At 31.4% G+C, this 21057-nt stretch overlaps 4 protein-coding genes across 6 annotated transcripts; 2 read left to right on the top strand and 2 right to left on the bottom strand.

Annotated features, from left to right (window-relative positions):
• Positions 1-42: 42 nt before the first annotated feature.
• Bm9753 (Uncharacterized protein) lies at positions 43-4246 on the top strand (the record flags this gene model as incomplete). 2 transcript variants are annotated; one of them, XM_001896451.2, is made up of 12 exons in its annotated part: positions 43-83; positions 460-517; positions 696-822; positions 975-1069; positions 1228-1309; positions 1498-1587; positions 1736-1910; positions 1986-2197; positions 2477-2551; positions 3034-3122; positions 3380-3523; positions 4055-4246. In XM_001896451.2, 12 exons carry the CDS (start codon positions 43-45, stop codon positions 4244-4246), a joined length of 1380 nt encoding a protein of 459 aa, XP_001896486.1. The 2 variants fall into 2 exon arrangements, with proteins under 2 accessions (XP_001896486.1, XP_042937156.1); XM_043081222.1 differs by lacking the exons at positions 43-83; positions 460-517; positions 696-822; ... (4 more) ...; positions 1986-2197; positions 2477-2551 and having other exon boundaries at positions 3078-3122.
• Positions 4247-8742: 4496 nt separating this feature from the next.
• Positions 8743-10553, bottom strand: Bma-rskd-1 (PX domain containing protein; the record flags this gene model as incomplete). Its single annotated transcript, XM_001896452.2, has 4 exons — positions 8743-9177; positions 9401-9565; positions 9803-9910; positions 10395-10553. 4 exons carry the CDS (start codon positions 10551-10553, stop codon positions 8743-8745), a joined length of 867 nt encoding a protein of 288 aa, XP_001896487.2.
• A 1539-nt stretch (positions 10554-12092) lies between these two features.
• Positions 12093-14839, bottom strand: Bm4943 (the record flags this gene model as incomplete). 2 transcript variants are annotated; one of them, XM_043081223.1, is made up of 9 exons in its annotated part: positions 12093-12201; positions 12281-12447; positions 12584-12713; positions 12784-12962; positions 13059-13224; positions 13489-13615; positions 13909-14110; positions 14292-14510; positions 14708-14839. In XM_043081223.1, the coding sequence occupies 9 exons, from the start codon at positions 14837-14839 to the stop codon at positions 12093-12095; spliced, it is 1431 nt and encodes a 476-aa protein (XP_042937157.1). The 2 variants fall into 2 exon arrangements, with proteins under 2 accessions (XP_042937157.1, XP_042937158.1); XM_043081224.1 differs by lacking the exon at positions 14708-14839 and having other exon boundaries at positions 14292-14483.
• A 3144-nt stretch (positions 14840-17983) lies between these two features.
• On the top strand, positions 17984-20530 carry Bm9752 (Uncharacterized protein; the record flags this gene model as incomplete). Its single annotated transcript, XM_001896454.2, has 5 exons — positions 17984-18011; positions 18185-18267; positions 18639-18780; positions 18996-20157; positions 20494-20530. The coding sequence occupies 5 exons, from the start codon at positions 17984-17986 to the stop codon at positions 20528-20530; spliced, it is 1452 nt and encodes a 483-aa protein (XP_001896489.2).
• Positions 20531-21057: the final 527 nt, after the last annotated feature.

Raw genomic sequence — 21057 nt, forward strand, 5'->3', positions numbered from 1 at the left:
CTTGAAATATAATCTTATTTCATATTAATTTAAGGGGTTTTTATGTCCCGTTGTCGACGTACCCATCGCATGGTTATCAAAAAGTAAGTTCATTTTTATTGTTAAAAAGCAGTCCAATTTAATGGTCTAATATCTCTGATATAAGTTATTACTGGCATTATTTAGATCATGAGGCATTTTTATTTCGATGATTAAGTAAATAAAAAGGAATGAATTAATTTTATTACTTGATGAATTTGATTCAGGATTTTACAAGTGGATTGTAATTACATTCTATTAGTTTTTCATTCTAAGTTCTATTTTGTATATATATGCTACGGCATAAAATATGAATTGATAAATAATGGAGCTTTGAGGTTTGTATGTATTTTGATCTAGTAAGTATGCTGCAGTTTATGAAGAAGCAAGCGACAAAGTTCTCCGTGTCTTTAATGGATTTAATGGTTTCGTACATTTTAGAGACGATTTCGATGTTGCGAATAGATCCGGATCAGTAATGAAAGCAGATTCCGATGAAGTAATTTATTTCTTAATCATGGGTTTATTAATACTAAATATAATGGTCACCAATAGTTGTTAAATATTTCTGTCTATCTTTTTTATTTCCGTGATATCGACTTATATGTAGTACGAATTATTCACTTATTTAAATCAATTGTACATGTTTTATGTTATATATGTAAGCTTTGGTTTAGGGATGTTATTCGGGTGAAAATGGTCTAACCAATGGTAATAATGATGCTGATGAAGAAGTATCGAGCTTTTTTGCAAACCAAATTTTAGGCAGTATTTCTAGATTGCTTAGTGCTAATAGTCAAGCAGGTATAGTGCCTCATGTTATATTTGTGGGATTGCGAAATTTTAATTTTTTGAAATGAATAGAAGGTCCATATGCTTCAAATTTAATGAATCATACCAACCTTCACATAATAAATTGTCCTGAGTTATTGTCACTGGACAGTATTGCTGTTTAGATGGGAAACGTGCCGCCTCTACCGCAATCGATAACAGTTCTGAAAGTGATGAAATTCCGAGCGTTTTCGAGAATATATTCCATGAGCATGTTGAGGTTAACCCTTTCATAGTAATTCTATAAGATAAGGCTAAGTGATTCATTGACGATTTATAGAATTTATGAAGTTTTTATGCTAGTGCACATTGCTTTGATTATGAAACAGTTTACAGTTTTTTACATTAAACTAGATTTAATTTAATGCATTAATTTAGAGCCCTTTTAACGAAACAGGAGCAAATGATTTGGATGGACCAAAAGCAAAAAGGGCCCGAGATGATTTGGGTAATGCAAGAGGTATTTTTTAAAAATAATTTTTACGTACTGTTCATCATATTTGTTTTGATATTATTTTTTCTTCTATTTCGTCTTTTTATTATGTTTATTACACTAAATTTTTGATTTGGGACAGCGTCTTGAGACTGTTTAATCAATTAGTTCAAGTAAGATTTATAGGTTTTAGCTTTATCACATATATTCTTCAGAAGACTGGCCGACAAAGGAATCAGGAAGTAGTATGACAATCCCGATGCCGATGTGTATCCGTTTGGTAGAACTGTATAGAAGATGTCGAGGTTGCTTGTTTTATTTTAATTAGTTTTAGCCTTTTTTTTTATTGTCGCATTTATGAGTGATATCACATTTCTTCATTTGAAGTTTAAATATTAAAAATTGAACTAATTGAGAATTTGTATTTCCAAATAATCCATAATAATATTCCAGCATTTCTACGAACATTCAGTCAGAAAAAGGAAGATCGTAAAGCGCGCCATCAAATGTGGGATGCAATTGATGCCCGCCTTTTTGAGGAGTTCGGAATTCATTCTGGCGTGAACAGATTAAAAAAGAAAATACAAAACATACAAGCTGGAGCTCGAGGGAAAATCGAAGCTCTGCGGTGAGCATATTTCATGAAGCAAAATGATAGATGGGAGATATAAAAAATTTGATTTTCATTTCATCAATTTTTCAGACGAGAAACGAGTAATGGTATAGTACCACAAGATACGAATATTAGATTCACGCCAGCGGAAATGGAAATGGTTCGAATGCTCTATCAGAATGGCGATAAAGTTCTAAACACGGTAAATGAAAACAACGAGCCCTTTTATATGCAACTGGAAGCGTTGATGAGACGTGAAAGTAATGAAAAGAAAATCCAGTTACTTGAAAATGGGCAGTTAGGTGGGTCATTTCTTCTTGTTGATATAGCTTGGCACGCACAATAACTATAGTTATTTCCATTTAGATATTCCAAAAGTAGTTGATTTTACCATACAGAGACATAATAATTCAGTTTTTTCTTTTTTTTTTTTTTTCAGCAGTGGCAAATAATCGTTACAGTACGGTGTAGCTTTGGAATACCTGAAAATTTTCCAGTGTTAAGAAAGTCCAGTGAACTGGAAAACTAGTTAAATTTTGTTAAATCTTAGTTTATTTTTCTCTCATGCAATTTATTTTCAGAAAGATCACCATCTTCATCAAATGCAAAACCAGTAATTTACCCACAGATGTTAATTAACCAAGCTGTTCAGAATGGTACGTTTGCTACAAAATTGAATCTGATTTTCCATTTCTGATTTTTGGTCGTTTGCATTAAATTTTACTGGAAAATAAAGGTAGAGGTAGTAGCGATAATATTTGCTGTACAACTAATTTTGCATAATATGTGTGTCTAGAGTATTCAGTGGAGAGTTTTAAGTGCTGACTATCGTTATAAATTATTGATACCACATTTTAACTTTCCAAGTAATTCTAGACTGGATTGCTCATATTGCTTGCAGTGCGTGCACTTCTATAATGAATTTATTTAAAAAGGCAGCACATTTTCCCTATAAACCATCGATTAGTTGTTAGTAACTACAAAATGTAGGTCATTGTCTGGAGGGCTGCACATTCTTGTTAGTGTTCCTTCACACAAATGAATGCAAAGGCAGTGAATGTCGAAGTAAAACTGATTTTGAAGGAAATACGTTAAAAAAATTGGAACATTAGGCATATTGTTAATTTACGGTATTTAGGTAATAAGAAGCATGTATCACAAGTTACGAAAGAGCCGCAGGCAATGTTCAACAGTGTGAGTTGCATAGCAGAACCAAAAAATTCTCCGGTAGGCAATTTTCAAATGTAGATTTTAATTTATTTTTAGCTTACTGTATTTGACTTACCGCATCATTTAGATTAGACTGAGATATAGCTTTGTCTTACTTTGTTTGATGCTGATTTTTATAATTCGCAAATTATTTGTTGAGTTTCTTTATTTGTACGATTTTATAGTTATGAGATGGTTGTAAAAATTTATAGTTATGAGATTTTATAGTTATGAGGTTGTAAAAATTTTTGATCAAATTAAAACATGTCTTTTAGATTGTAAGTTTATTTTCTAAACCATTTGATGTTCTTTCTGCTGCTACACATTTCCCTAAAACGGATACAGTTCCAAGTAGTAATGGAGGACACGAATTAGCGATTATGACTGAATTGATTGCCAGACAAATAAATGTTTTAAAGGTTATCATATTTATTTCTTTTCACTTTTTACACTATATATCTAAGGTTATTTGTATTTATATCGTCTTGAGCACAGTATTTGCTACTGAAAACATGGAGTCGTTTATATCATGCAGCTGGTTTTTACTGAATAATTTATTTATTTGTTTTTTCTCTGATTTCCTTAATCCAAATTTATGGAAATTGCAAAATTTGCTAATTTGTATTCGTTTTATTCATCTTACGAACTATGAGAATAAACATGAAAATTATGGCATTATGACAGGTTTTTGTCTTTTTTCTTGTAAACTTTTGAGTATAGTTTAATTTGAAAGATTATGTTTTATTCGGTTATTGAATTTGTCCAAAAACGAAAAAAAAAATTACAAAGATGAATTTTTTCTAAGGATTTATCTTCGTATTTGTTGCTTAATGCATATGCAAGGCAATGTGTCAAGATAAGGTAAGTTTGTGATAACATTCATTCTTACTCATTATTTAGTAATTGTTATTTTCGACAGTATCTGAAATGCATTTGTTTTCGTATTTCAGCGACAGGAGGAGCTTCAGCGTCGTGCTGAGCTTCTTTTCGAACAGCAATTAGCACGTGAATCGAAAATTGTGGATAGTATTGCATCACTTACTAAAGCTGCGTCTCATCTTGAACAAATTGGAGAATTTCTACTTAATACTTGTCGCTACGGTAATATTAATGGTGACACGTCCAGTCCAAATAACTCATAAACTTTTCATATATTACTGCTCTTTTAAAGTTGGCTATGTTCGTAAGAATTTGAGTCGTTGAGAAATTAGCAGATGTAAGATTTGTTTAATGCAAAATTTTTTTTATGTTTTGGAATTTTTTATTCATTGCTGGCCAGCAGTTTGTGCTTTTTTTTTTTTTTTTTTTTTTTTGTAAATAAGCGTTTTATTTTGAATCTCTCGATTGTAATCTTGATTTTTAACTTTGTTTGTTTGGAAAAAAGTATATATATGTCTTGTAATTATTTGGATTACGAAAGAAACTAATTTTTCAAAATTCCTTAAAATTCGTGCGTGAACGTGCATCGATTTCTCTGTTTATTATCTTCATCTTGGGTCATTTTTTTACACTTTTATGGTTCAGTTATTTCATTCTTGTTAAATACCCCATATCCCTGGAACGTTTTTTCTTACTTGTTGAAATTTTGGAAATTCTTTTTTTTTTAAAAGATTTCGTATTCTACTTTTTTACCTTTTTTCTCAATTCTTTTTCGTCTTATTGTTGTCGTCACTTCAGAAAGCTACTTTGAATGTCACTTATTGGTTTTACAATTATGTTGCTCGATGATGACCCACTTAAATTGGTTGTAATTATTTATATTTCATCCTCAAAGTTTTACTTACTTCTATTCTTCTAAAGATCTAGAGTGCCTTTTGTTCACTTTTTTAATTCTTTCTCAGAAATAATTTTAGCGCCTTCCTTGCCTTTTGTGGTAATTAAAATTCTTTATTTTTTCCTACCTGGCGAAGAAGTTTTAGAAGCTCTAATATTTCTAACTAATTTCCTTGCGTAATGTCATTTGTTAATGGCTTAATTCTTCCTCTTAAAACATGAAACTTCCATTTCAACTTCCATTTCTATTCTTTTCATTTATACTACATTACTACATTCACTTTTTAAACATAGTATAGTCCTAAAAGATGTAGAAAGTAAAATAGAGGTATTTACCCTTTTTTTTTTTTCTTTTTTTGGAAGAAGAGAATAACAGGAAAGTATAAAGAGTGCAGAAGTAGTGATACATGAAATTTGGATGTTGAAGAGGGGGAAATTTTGATAACACATATATATTTGAATTCAGACGTAGATGCTTAATATTAATTAAATTCAGATTCGAGTACTAATATCATCTTCGACAGGTTAAGTCGGTGTTTATTGTTGCATTTTGAAATCTAACAGTACGATTATACCTTATCGATTTCTTGAAATGCCTTTATTTAATTCTCTTGTTATAAATATCTTCTTGCCTTCTGCATCTTACGATGCTGCCAACCCTAAATTTCCACTTTTATACTTTGTACAATTTCTTTATTTCTCTGAATGGTAATTCCTCTTTTCTGCACTTTTTTTCTTGTATTTCCTTTCGTACGTAATTTTAATGGTTGTGTTGCGAGAAGTATCATTGTTATAGTAATACTTTCCCGGAATTTCTCAATCGATCAATGTTTATGCCCGTTGTTATCATCTCTTAAGCTTTTTTTTTTTTTTTCTTTTTTTTGTGCAAAGTATCTTTTATTTGCCAATTTTCAGCTCAGTATTTTTTCTTCTTCTATTCACTTGCCTTTTTCACCTTCTTTGTAATACTTAGGTTTTTTTGAATGACCAGTCCACACTGGTATCTTTCGTTTCCGGATTGTTCGTTCATTTCAGGGGTCTTTTCGGGATTTGGTGTATTCACTCACTGTTTGTCTTGCAAAATAGAGAAAAGATTTTCAGCAATTTTAAATGTTTTTTTTTTCTTTCATTTGAATAATTTTGTAATTTTTTGTACTACAAACCAAGTTAATATGTGTGTCTGTAATCATAACATTTTATTTTATCTCTCTGTTGAAATGGCTTTTTAATCTTCTTTCTGGTTCTGCATTATGAAAGGTCATAGTTCAGTTAAAATTTCCTTAGAAACAGTTCGCTTGACTCTCCCTTCTGAAAATGATCGATTTACTTATCGGACTATAATTATGATATACAAATTTGTGTATTTGTTGGGAATGTTATTGTTACTTTCGATCCTCACTTCTTTTAAAACTTTTCTCAAATTGAGTCTCATTCTTTCCCACTTTATAGGATAGTTGGACTTGATTAGTTAACTGGACAAGATGCTATATCTCTCCACTTTTATGATTTGCGGATTTCAAATGAAGAAGGAAACAGTTACCCTGAAATTCGGAATCTCCAAACTGTAAAAGGTAAAGGACCAAACTTCCTTGAATTACAAATATATTTTTCATCTTGCAGAATCAGTGATACAATTTTTCCTACTTGCAGTCGGTGTCTCTATTGAACCTACAAATCACCATGTTCATTATTATCAGTATTTGAATAATTTGTTACCAATCTTGCCAGTGCATAAGGGTTTATCTTGTTGGTGACGGTTGGTGCACTGTAATACAACCATTCGTAAAAATTTTTCATTCACATTTTCGAAAAAAAAACTTTTGAATGTATGTTACTTGTATTCAATTTAATTTCTATTATAAAAACGATAAATAATTTTTTCTTTTTTTTTTTTTGACAAGATTTCACTTGGCTTTATGATAATAGATTCTGCTTCCCGTAATTTATGAGAATCCAATAGCATTTGATAATTTAATTAACAAAATAAAATATATCTATCACTTCTCTTTCTTTTGTGATAATACTAAATCTATTTTGATGACTTGTGTTTCACATACTGAAGGAAGCAACTAATTAATTAATTAATTAATTGTGCTAAGTAGTTATGTTGCATTTTGTCTCAGTATGAGAAAACAGTTTATCAGAGCCAGTAATAAAGCGTTTTCTCAATTTCCATCCAATAACGTCTCGCTTCTTTACAATCTGCAATTGTAGTGACAGCAAAAGTGAGTTGAGCAAGAGGACCGATGGCATTTTGACATAAGTTAACATTTTTGTTGATCAATATGCTATAAAGATTAACAAATTATGTTAAACTCATCAGGAATTGGTTCCACAAAATACTAGGAAGAGGAAGTGTATGAGAAGTGTTAGCATGCTTGGTATCACTCATTAAATATAGTTAAAAGAAATGGAAAAAGTGTGATTTTTCTTGAAGTGTTTTCACCATTAAAAATTTGAAAGTAGATCACCTAATAGTATCAGTTGGAATTATCTTCAGTTATCCAACAAAAAATTCCTATTAATTAAACATTTTCGATATTTTAAAATGGACTAAAATGAACGTAACGAAACCGGTGTACAATATGACAATTGATAATGTTCAGAACGATTGTAAAAAGCAGTAAGAAACTAAAAATAAAAAAATGAGAAAAAAAAAAAAAAAAAGGTAGAAAACTCTATAATTACTTAGATGTGAAGATATTATGTTAGAAATTCTTTCTGCGTGGGAGATGATGGGAAGTCATTCTGCGTAAGAGATAATATGGAATACAAAGCAACATTTCAATTTTTTGATTAACATTAAATGTTCAAAAAAAAAGAAAGAACTAAATTGCTTATGATTATTGTATATCTGTTTTCTAACACAGGTAATTTATATAGAGTGTCTATAAACATTTAGATGAGGAGAATGAGTTAATAACAGCGTCTCTTATCTACATCACAACAAGTAGCGCTTCAATTTTTTAGTTCACGTCCTGTAGGTTATTCGCCCTAAATGTTCAAAAAAAAAAAAAAACGGTGAAAACAATAAAAATTAAAATGCTTGTAGTTATATGTCTGCTAACACAGATAATTTATGTATGTAGAGTACAAAACTCTACAAATATTTGGATGTTGAGATTAAACAGTGTCTTTTATCTTCCGTACGAGAAGATATAGAATATGACCGGACCGGTGTTTTTAATTGTCACACTTGCTCTAAATTTTTTTTTTTTCAAAAAAAAAAAAAAAACGATAAAAACAAAAACTAAAATGACTGCAGTGATAATAATTTTCTAATACCTAAATTATATAGAGTGCAAAATTCTACAAATATTTAGATGTGAAGATTGAGTTAGCTATATCTCTTATCTACAGAAGAGAGAGATATTAGTCTAACCAGAGCCTTAATTTTATGACTGGCATCACGGCTCTCCACTTGCTCCAACAACCTTATAAGGCAATGAAAAATGAAAAAAAAAAAAAAAGTGAAACAAATTGCTGAAGGTGTTTGTTAATTCCCGAAGACTTATTAGACGGGATATGCGCTTACAATTTCTATAAGAAATTGCGAAAAAAAAAAGTGAAATAAATTGCTGAAGGTGTTTGTTAATTCCCGAAGACTTATTAGACGGGATATGCGCTTACAATTTCTATAAGAAATTGCGAAAAAAAAAAAGTGCAACATAATTGCAAACTAGTTCATTTAAAAAGTTCAACGAAACAAGGAAGTACTTCTTGCTAATTGCCCCTTACAAGTTTGAATACGGATTAATGATGGACGATGTAGTACAGATGTATATATAGATATGTACATTCTACAACTGGATTAAGAATAGTCCTATTGCAGTGGATCATCACTAACTTGAGAAAAGTGTGTAAACTATCGCTGTTGCGACAATGCGACATAGTAATAAGTAGGAAGAACATAAGAAGATTGTGAAGTGGGTGTTTGATTCATCATGCCTGAAGTATTATTACTCCTTGGTAATACCGTTATATTTCTTGTATTATTCATCCCAATATTAAACATGGAATTTTCTCCCATCATCGTTGATGAGAATGGATAATTTTGGAAGTAGAGTTGTGCAGTTGGATCAAAATGAGGTGCATCTTCAGGATGAGGTATTGTTGGTAGTGAATCTTCATGTTCTCGTTCTTGTTCATGTTCGGATATAAAGAACAGTCTAGGATCCTGTGCATTACATTTTGAAACATGAATCATACTAGTTCCAGATGATGTCGCCGTTGAATTGCCATTTGCGTGAGATTTTTGCATAGGATCCAGATCTTTATAGTCCAAAACTTCATGTGCTTTCTGCAAAGTAACATTAAAGAATCCTCCTACCATTCTACCAAAGTGTGATTATAGATGAACTTTAAAAGGAAAAAATGATTATTTCATGTCATTCGTAGTACGCATGTTTCGTAACCACGAGTTTCTATATCATATTTATCTTTTAATCGTCAAAACACTGAAAAGGGAATTTTTGACACAGCAAGTAAATTTCATAAAGAAAAAAAAAATTTCATCAACTAACATCAAAATAATCCTGCAAAGCTTTGCTTTGTCGAAGCACTGGATGATTAAGTATGTAATTCATGAAAGTTGTTATTGATAACGTTCTTTTACCCACAACTTGAGCACTTTGATTTCCAAAAATCACTCCTTCTGCAAACTGTGGGAATGAACCATGTAGATGTAACTGAAAAAGAAAAAAAAAAAAGTTTCCGTAAGATTCGTTCAATTACAGAAAGTGGAATGCATATAAAACACACAAATTTCATTCTATAAGTTGCTGAAAGAAGTCTCAAAAATACATGAAGCTAAATAAAGTACATAGTGCACTGAACAGCTAAAATTAGATGCTCGAAAGAATGGAAAATCAAAAGGTGACTTTAAAAGTTACAGTATTTTACAAGAAAAATTAGGAAGTTCATACCCTTTTGTGTAAGTCACCTAACTGTTCCCAAAGACGTTTCACATCTCTAAAGCGTGTCCACATATCGAAGAATCGAATGTCAGCTGCAACGGAATTGCACGGTATCGCCTGAAAAAAAGCTGATAAGCAAACAAGCAACAATTAAAAAGAAATAATTAAAGAGTAATACCAAAAAACAAAAGATAATATAATATAGTGTCCATTACTTCTTTTGGAAGACACTGTAAATCTATGGTTTCAGAAATGTTAAATCGCAGAGGGAGAGAGAGGGAGAGCAAAAGATAGGCACTGAGACAGTCATTTGTTCACTTGATTCTCTTAATTGATTCCTCTCAATTTTTCTCTCAACAGATTATCTTTAATTTAAAGTATGATTCTTATTCTGGCCCGAAATGCCGACTTTTATTTACTTTTTCCGCTAAATATAACCAATCTCATGCCATTCACTACGATCACCTGTTCGGTTAGTTATATATGTCTCATATCTCATATCCAGTTTATATTGTTGCATTTCGTTTATTTAACATAGCAGCTATCCTGTTCGAACCATTTCCGGTTAAATAAAATTGCAAAAAAAAAAAGAAACACTTACACAAAGTGCCATTTCATATTCGGTATGTGAAGTAAAGAAAGTCGAAACGTTCTTTGTATCAACGATATTTAAATGGACATCCCAATCCTTCGGACTTGCATAAAGGATGCGTCCTAGATCACTGTTACAACAGTTCACATCGCTAAGTAATATTGGCATGATGTCCAACTGTAATCCTCCTAAAAAAAAAGAAAAAAAAAAAAATCATTTTTTTTTTTGAAAAAGTACTGATTCTATTAAATCCTAAAAAGAACTTCACTGATTAAGAATGATGATTACAGAGATTGTCTAAAGCAACTAATACATTTTACCACCAGCCAATGATATGTGTACTCTACATTATTCCTTATTTATAAAATTATACTTCAACAGAAATACATGATGAAAACACTAAAAAAAATTTGCAAACCGACAGTGAATGTTATCCTCAATGAGTACCAAATTGGATACAGTTGGACTGTAATGTAATCTGAAATTAAAGTTAATTCGAGAATGTTATATGCCATGAATTGCAAACAAATATTTTAAAATAAAAGAAATATTTTAAATTAACCCTTTCTAAGGACTGGAAAAGTTCACCATACAACGTCAGAAAACAAGACAACAGTGTACAATTGATGTATATTCATTTTTTTTTTTTTAAATACTGAGAAAAACTATGGAAAAACCACGCCATTATTTTTGGAGCATACAAAGTACAATAAAAGGTAGTTGAAATATAGAAAATTGACAATATATGAAGGGGAAAAAAATGAACACAATGCAAAAAGAGGATTACAGAGGAAAATTGTTAAGATTCTAAATGATAAAATTAATTAGTAAATAGCTTAATGACAATATTTAATTGTCGAAAATTTTAGAACAGAAAACCGGGACGAATAAACCTTTCACAGACAAAAAATGTTTCACAGCATAATAAACAAAAACCCTTTTAAGACTTTCACAGTATAATAAATTTTGAAAAATAATTAACCACACTTGAATAAAACTAGCGGATAAACACAGCAAGAAAAAAAAAAAAAAACTTCATGGCTATCTGACTGCCAGTAATGAAAATAATGCAAATGGTAATTTAAATTGCCAATAATGAATCACACAAGGTAGAAATGGATGAAATATGCACTTAGTATACAATAAGGACTCACAATGCGAAGAGATTTGACAATATTGATAAAAAAAAAGAAAAGAAATCTATAAACACAAGAAAATTACACAAAAATATACGAAAAAACATATGAGGAGAAACCGAAGGCGAATGAAAGTACAAAAATTTACAAACAAGCAAAGTGATGCAAATGACAGTCTAACTGCCAGTAATCTGAAAAAGGTGAATGATGTTTTGAAACTCATTGCAAATACTGTCATAATTTATTTGCAATTTACTGCAAAATAAATATCCTTATTTTTTCATTAATTGCTTCTCCACCAATCATTTCGCCAATTTAATAAGAACACAACTATTTGAAGCAAACAGTTAATCAGTTTCAGCAATAAGCAGAATTAGATTATGATCTTACAACTATTATGCGTCACTTTCTCACAAAGCATCATGCTTGTGTATTAATGCACGACCTTTGTCTTGTTTACTTCGTCACCTGAATCTGTTAGAAAGACATCATCCACCGAAGGGTACTAATTCTAAAACTATAAAATTCTGATGTAATTTCCTAAAAGAAAATTTCACTGATCACTGCTGGTTTATCGATCAATTTCTCCGAAAACAAGGTCCAAAGTACCAATAACCGCTACAACATCCGATAACATTGACAAGTGACATATGTCATCAATTGCAGCAAGATGTGGAAATCTGAAAATGCAAAAAAATATGCTCAATCAAAATTAAACATTGAAATTTGTAAAACTCTTCAATTAAAAAAAAAAAATACCCAGGTGATCGAGCAAAACATCGATAAGGCTTTGATTCACCGTGTGATACCAAATAAACACCAAATTCTCCTTTGGGGGCTTCAACTGGAACATAAGTAGCACCGGGTGGTACCTGATAACCTTCAGTGTAATATTTGAAATGGTGTATCAGCGATTCCATATTTTGCTAAAATATTATATTTAAACTATATAAAGCAAATTTAATCCATATCATTGTATCATTATAGCTTAAATATTTATCACGATGTAATTAGAACGAACTTTATACATTTCAATCATAGCTAGCATGAATTCAATTTTACCTTCATTTCAGCACGTTTAGGAGGAACCACTTTATGATCGTCAACTTTAATTTCACCAGCAGGCATCTTATTCAAACATTCAAAAATAATTCTCACACTTTCCCGCATTTCTTCCATTCTTATTAAATATCTGCAAAGATAACGATAAAAAATATACTATATAATATGATTAAAATTTCAAATATGTTGGACACATTTACCTATCGTAGCAGTCTCCTTTTACACCAATAGGAACGTCGAAATCCACTTGATCATACGCATCATACGGTTGTGCTTTACGTATGTCCCATTTAATACCGGATCCTCGAAGCATAACACCAGAAAAGCCCCAAAGCAAAGCATCCTCAGCTTTAACAAGTCCGATGTCTACAGTTCTTGACTAAATACAACGAAGAAATTACGTCGAATAATCCCAAATCTATAGCATTTTTAAAGTTCAAATGCTGAAAAGAAAAAGAAAAAAAAACAAAAATACCATGAAGATGCGATTGCCTGTTAACAGATCTTCCATCATATCCAGTCTCTGTGGAAACCTTAATGCCCAATCGTATACATCATCCATCCAACCAAGTGGTAAATCCCATGCAACACCTCCTGGACGCACATAATTTGAATGCATTCTAGCACCGCACGCCCGCTCACTTTAAATCAAAAAATTATTATAATGTTATAAATAACAACCAAAAATTCGAAACAAATTGCAAAAAATTAGTACCATCCAGCATTACTGAATCATTACTGAAGCTACTTTTTTGGAATGAGCCAAAGCAATGTTCAGAAAAACAAATTGTACCATAACCTCCTATAATAAAACTTCAATTTTTGCGTTATCTAAAGCCAGGAATCATATATAATATTCAAAGAAAAATAAACAAGATTAGAATTTAATATAATTCATTTCTTACGTAAATTCAAACATCTTTTCACGTTCTTCAAACATCCAAAATAAAGGAGTCATCGCACCGACATCCAAAGCATGTGTTGTCACACCCATCAGATGATTTTGTATACGAGTAAGCTCATTCATCAGAGCTGCAAATATCTAATTATTAATTATTAACATAATTGTTAGTTTATGTCAGCCTATGTCAAAAATTACCAAATAGTCCGATTAACAGAAAATATCTATGGGTGAGAAATTTTTATTTCCTATACACATACAAATCAAGAATTTCAAACAAACCTAATATCTTGAATTGGCAATATCAAGAAAAAAAAATATCTGAGGAATGTGAACAGAATGAGAATGAGCTACATCACAGACTACGATATATTATTCATTAAATTATAATTAAAAAAGAAAATATTCGAAAGGAAAAAGAGACTTCTGATAAATTTAGCTCTTGGCGGAATATCAATTCCTAATAATTTCTCAACAGCAAGTGCAAATGCTGTTTCGTTACACATCATCGATACGTAATCCATGCGATCGAAATATGGCACGGCTTGGGTATAAGTCTTGTATTCGATTAGCTTCTCTGTACCACGGTGCAAAAGACCAATATGTGGAGTCGCCTTCATTACCATCTAGAGACAAAGATATAATTTGTCAAAATTCACTGACTTTTGAATCCCAGCTTAAAAAATAAAAATCCCCTATATTAAGTAAAACGTGGTTATCTGACAGAATTTATGAGTGTTTAGCACAACAGAAATGTATACAAAATTCAGATCCATATTTAAAGTTAAATAAAATTTATAACGATACTTCATTGTCCAACTCGAGTATGAGACGAAGAACACCATGTGCCGCTGGATGCTGCGGTCCAAAATTCAATAAGTAATAATGCAATGGCTTTTCATGCATTTCAGTTAAGTCAGACACAACAGGCTGCCAACTTGATTTCTCAAATACTTGATCAATTCCAACATTTTTTTCATACTCTGTTGGTTTAGGCATCCATACTCGTCCAACAACACTTGCTTTCTGAAAAATACATGCTACAAATGAAGATTTAAGGTGCTAAAACTTATTCGCAATAAGACACATATAAAAGTTTATGTTCCGCCAAGCAAATATAAATTACATCCAAGAAATATTTTTCTTCTAGTCGAATCAGGAAAAAAGTACAGCTTATATATATCTAGTAGCACTCTTTCAAATTTTAATTAAAATAAGATGACCTTGAATTCATGCATAAATTCGGCATCAGGAAACCACAAATTATGCGAACCACGTTTTCCAAATGATAAGGTACTTGGTGCTGATCGAGTTATTTGGGTTAGTAGGAATCTGGCCTGGCCCACTGCACTCATTTTCAGTTCAGCCTCTGTAATTCATTTATATCATTTGATCAATAATTACACTTACATGATTTGATCAATAATTAAGCTAATCTAATATCATACATTTTATCTAATAAGCTTACATATTCGAAATAGTGTAGTCTTATGTACTGCTTCCTCTATAAAATTACGAAAAAAGAAAAGAATCAAAGTATGTAATTAATCAAACTACATATAAATCTTATTTAAGGAATATACTATTATATTTAGTGGACATCTGACTGATAGTCTTCAGTTATTATTATTATTATTATGAATGATAGCCTTCAGTTATTATAAATTGCAACTTCACAAAACAATTAATTAACAACCAAAATTGATGATTGCTATATAATTTTGATTTTGATACGTTTATTGTAAATTTTCATCATTATGAAATACGTGTATGTATATTCAGGGCGCCATTTCCTACATATTAGAATCAGGTTTTCTTTCCGGATAATTTAAATTAGGTTAAAAATCATCAGCATTTCAGCTAATAATACAAAATACGCAAGAATCTACAAAGACATCAATATCTTCTGAATATTCCTTTTCTTGTAGTAATAAAGAGAGAATTTTCTACACTTAGAAAGTGAAAAATTTTTTGAAGGAAAGAATTCAATACATGTATTCAGTAATCCGTGTAAAACGATGTGATAAAATTTACGTTTTACATGATATACGTGAAAAATTCACGTATAATTGTACTATACAAAAAAAAAAAAACATTCATGATATTTTTATCCATTTATCGCATGCTCCATGTATGATGATGTTGTTACAGATAAGACTAAAAAATGTACTTCTTCCCTTCCCGCCCACACCAATGTCACCATTACTTCACCGCCCACTCCATGCGACAACACGGCACCTCCTCGGTCCTCGTAATGTGCATATTATCAAAGTTGGAATAAGCTCTTTCGTTAGTTGTGGGTACAACGTACTTTATTTTCACTTCTGAGATGAGGTAATAAGCTATGGAAAGATGGTTTTAGTTGCGAAGTTATTAGCAAAGTTACATTTTCCTACATATCTACATTTATTTTCAAGCTTTTTACTTTGTACGTATTACGTACGTAAACATCTTTCTTTGGTTATGTAATGATAAATATATTCATAAAAGTTACGGTTCTGTTTCAATTTCAGGTTTGAAAGAAAGGTAGCAAGTTGAATTCAGGTATAGAAAAACAAGAAACAAAGTATTCTTACACAGTGATTCTTGAACAAACTCCGCTCGAAGGTTTGTTATTCATTTTAGATTAGTAACTTACGTATTACAAGTAATCGGAATAAAAGTTAGACGTATGTGCATAGAGTGTATCCTTATTGATTTGAAATAGAAATACTAACTTTTAGATCGATTTAAGGACAGAAAAAGGAAGGACAGGGAAAGGAAAGAAAAGAAAAGGAAAGAAGAAAAGGAAAGATGATAGTTTTATTTATTGATTTTACATGATCCAGTATTTAGCATATAGGAGCAGTTACTTCTAGGTAGTTCCAAAAGCAGAAGACTGAATAGGCTTGATAATTTTAACACTCCTAGTTATCATTAATTTGAGGGATGCAATTAATGTACTGAATCATAGACATAAAGATTGGTCTCATTTTTAACTGTAACTGAGCAATCGATGTGCAAGGTAGTTAATTGTTTTTTTCTTTTCTAAAAACTTCGTTCCATTCAGTTCACATCGCTTTGTGGTCATGGAAAGGTTAACTCACATGCTCACTAAATTCATTTGTGAACTCCAGATATCTTCAAAGATGAAGTGAGGACTTCCATAAGATAGCAATCTTCTTAGTGACATCATCGACGATCCCTGCTTATAGACAATCACTCCATTTCCACCAGTCAGAGATTGCCTTTAACTTTCTAGAAACTGTAAAAAGTAGGATCACTTATAATTATAGTATAGAAGTTCTAGCGTTAATGTCCAAAATAAAGTGTAGATACATTTTTTTTTTCCTAAAAAATTCTTTCCTAATAGATGTATGACGGTGTGAAATGAAAGATGGAAGTAAAAGAATCATACGGATTCACAGAAAAATGAGGAAGGATGCATCGGTGTGTTGCTGAACGAAGTAAATAACCAAAATGTGCACAAACCTCGAAGAGGATGATGACCCGACTGAGATGATGACCCAACTAAGATAATGATGCAACTAAGATGATGACCCAACTAAAATAGATGTAAACATCTTCTGGTGGAAGTACCACATAATATGTGGTACTATCGCAACTGACCTTATACCTTATTCTCTACTCCTTCATATAGTGTTTTTAGCATATAGTGCAACTTCTCTAACAGTTTCACTCTTCCTTTGCATAGTTCTTGTTGACTGTGGTTAATCGATCCAGGTCACAATCAATATATTTGGAGGGTTTCCATGGTGTCACAGCTTCAAATGAGCATTAACCTCAGTTTTTTGCCTTCATCTTTCTTTCTGTTTCTTTTGATTTGTTGACACGTCTTCCATATGAGGGATTTGTTTGATAAAAATACATACTCACACATATACGCATATATATTATGTATATATAAGGGAATTTTTTAAAGTGACCATAATTTTTTAAAGTGTTAACTTCACTTGTCACTTAAATTTAAATAATGCAAATGATATGCTCTCTCCACATTTTATTCGTTATAGATGTTAAGTTTTTTAATCTTGAATGGTTCTTGTTTAGATTAGTCAAAATCGAATAGGCATAAAATAGAACTTATAGCATATCTGGTTGTTCACAGGATACACATTGAACATTTTAATAAGCTTTTGTAATTTTAAAGCAATTGTGTCATGTTTTATCTAATTTCGAATTTTAAGTATTGAGTAACATAGAATTTTATTGTTCTGAGATATATATGTGTTAAGGACAACGCGAGAAGGATTTTTTTATTAAAGTAAATAATAAGTTGTTAATAAAAATTCTATTAATAAGATCGGAGCTTCTACATTTTAAAATCAAATTTATTTCATATTTCAATTCATTGGAATCATCAAGTATAATGTGGTTTGCAAATGATTTCGTTATTGAGATATCTAGTTTGACTGACAAAAGTTTTTGGACTTCTCACCATCCACCAGTTTTTCAGTGAAAATTTCAATCCCAAGTGCTAAGCATAATTTTCATGTGAAATGGAAACGAGCACTGCTATAGTTCATGGTAAGGATTATGGAATATTAGGGCCTTCTTATTGTAATTTTTTGAGTTCTTTGTAAACAAACTTTAATTCAGCAAGGGAAGATTGCAAAAACTTATGTGAATTACTAATTTTTGTCGCATCGTATTCGCAACTTGGAAATTTTTATCACTCATAATAATTCGTTCTTTTCTAGAGGCATCTTCAGCATTTGATCCAGATCGAGAAATGAAAGATCGTAAATTGGCCCAGATATTCAAAAAATTGCACATGGAACAAGTATGTTGGCTGCCTTTTCATTTCTCTATTGCACGTTCTAAATCACTTAATTCTCTAATATTAAGTTGTGATGGGAGGTATTCATGCAATACTCTAATATTCATACACTGTTGTAATTCGTGAAATGTAATTCATTTTAAAATGATTGTTTTCACTCTGTCAGCTATATGCTATCTTGTGGAGATAATCAAAGGATTTATTATTTCCTGGTTATAGTATATTAAAAGGATGGTTTACTATTTATAAAAATTTGGTAACAGTCTTACTAGCAGTTAAATAATTTGCATCCGTAGTTTAAACCTGACGAACAATGTACGTATGTGATGCTTATGTCGTATGCGTATGAAATGTGAATGTTTGCTTTCTTTTAGGATTTAAACACATTGTTGGATTTTGATGTTCCTCGTCCATCGAAAGTTCCTTTAAATCATGCAGAGGAATTAAGTAAAGATAAAGCCGAACGTTGTAGACCACGTAAAATACTTGATTACGCTGTACTTGCGAAAGGACAAAGTACTTTTTTTATCATTGAATTATCAGAAACTGTGCTGGAATTAGTAAAAAGCAGCTTATTATCTGTTGCTGCACTTTTCTGCCCAGAAAGTTGTGGAATAAAAAAAAGATATACTAGCAAAGCTTACCTTTAGATTAATTAACTTTGATAAATTCGAAAACTGGATGTACAATGCTCATAATAGCTATTTTAATGTGAAATCTTTTTTCTTCAGGTTATCGTAATAATCTTGTGGGTTCTTTTGCAAGCAGCTACTCAGAAACGGGTGGCTCCAGTAAAACTGGAGCTGGTAATAAGCGAATACGTTTTCAAAAAGATCGATTTGGCAATAATATTCCACCACTTAATACCAAACGGCGTTCTCGATGTGGCCGACATGCTTCTACTCCTCAAAAAAGTAGCAAATCGCAACGTTTTTCATTTCCACCGGCAACAAATGGTGCTAGGAAGAAGGAAACAATGAGATCACGAAGTTTTACTTATGGTATCAAAAGAGGTATCTTGAAAAGGCGCACAAAAGATGTGAGCAATATTAAGCAAGCATTTGTCATTTCGAAAAAACTACTAGATGCGCAAAATCAGGATTTTGATGAATTCATTCTTCCTGAGAAATGGATCAAAGAATCACAGAAAAGAAAGAATGTAAAGAAAATAAAAACAGCAAGGGAAGAGAGCACCAGTAGTGCATCTGTTGAAGATTTGGCAATGGAGCGTCTTGTTAGAGCTTTTAAAACCGCAAAACTTTTATATCCCGAGAAATTTGCTGAGTATTTCCCAGATTTTGTGCATTGTTTCGAATCAGATGACAGTCGAGAAAAGCGAGATATACCAAAGCAAACGCACTTTAAAACAATTAAAAGTGAAGAGGATGCTATGAAATTCGACAAAAATATTGCGTCAGATTCTGGTGATGATATGCCAAAACGAATTCGTAAAGTGCCAAAAATTTTACGAGAGTACTCAACAGGTGCTGAAATAGCAAGGAAGAAGTTGGCTAATTTGAAAGAACAGATTCCTTCGGTGACACAGAAAATTTCAAGTATTGGTGGTCCTTTAGCTGGCACATCAGGACTTCGTAAACGTTCTCGAGCACCAGATTCACCATCGAATCAGTCGATGCTTTCTAAATCTCAAGAAAATGGAAAAATTGAAGATGTGAAAGAGACGGATGATTCGGATGAAATGGGTAGTGTTGCAATATCGAAAAGACGTAGATCTTGTAAGAGTGGTTTTCGTCTCAGTGCTTCAATTATGAAAGCTACAAATGCAGCAGCTGTTCAGAATAATATTGAAGATAGTGCAACAGAATCTTCATCTGATGAATCAGGCAATATGCGTTCATCAAAGAGACAACGAGCTCAAAGTGGTTTTTACAAGTATGTATTCTCATTTATATTCAACCAAATACTTAAAAATAGAGCAGTCTTTATGAGAGCTAATAATTTGGCCAAATTTTCTTGTGATAGTTTGTTCCATTGGTGTTAGTTTATACATATATTTTTCGATGAAAGACATTGGTTGTATCGCTAGCGGAAGCTCAAAAATTAAGTTATTATATATATAATTAAATTTTTATGTATATTATATATATATCTTTGATGTATTTTATAAAACCGTACTTCAATGTATCGTTAATCTTTGAGTTTGATTAGATAGGTGAATTTGCCTTTAAATAATTATTTACTTGATCTGGTTTAGATTTTATTTTTCAGGACAATGGTGACATTGTACGACAAAAAACGTTCATGAGCGTTTGTTTCACTCTGTGAATTGACGAGACGAAGAGAAATAGTTGGCCTAAATTGTATGCATAAACTTAAAAGCATTCGATGTTGTTTTCTAAGTATTTATTGTTCCTACAGTGATTTTTGGTATTTTAAGTTGTATCCCGAATTTTGTTAAAACTCGGAGTTCTAAATCTGATGAGGAACTGCAACATTTAGCATTCAAATAAAATTCAAATTTTTTTTTTTCAATTTTCCGAGACTATTTCATTTCCTATTGAGGCGCATTCCTTTCATTATCTGACTTACCTTAAGCAATTCGTATAAGAAATTATTTAAACAATACTAACTTGGTCCTACTTCATTGAACATATATCTAAGTTTTCAAGAATCTATTAAACTGTGGGAATAGTTTATTGAGTTATTAAAAAAATTTTCTTTAAGAAGGAGTTAAATTACTAGTCTTATTGCTAACCAAGGTATGTTTGGTGCCAACAGTTGATCTCATCAGTATTGTTCTTGTTTGAGAGAAAGGCATACATTTTCGTTTTT

This window comes from Brugia malayi (assembly GCF_000002995.4).
Source record: "Brugia malayi strain FR3 genome assembly, contig: Bm_v4_Chr4_scaffold_001, whole genome shotgun sequence".
NCBI lineage: Eukaryota > Metazoa > Nematoda > Chromadorea > Rhabditida > Onchocercidae > Brugia > Brugia malayi.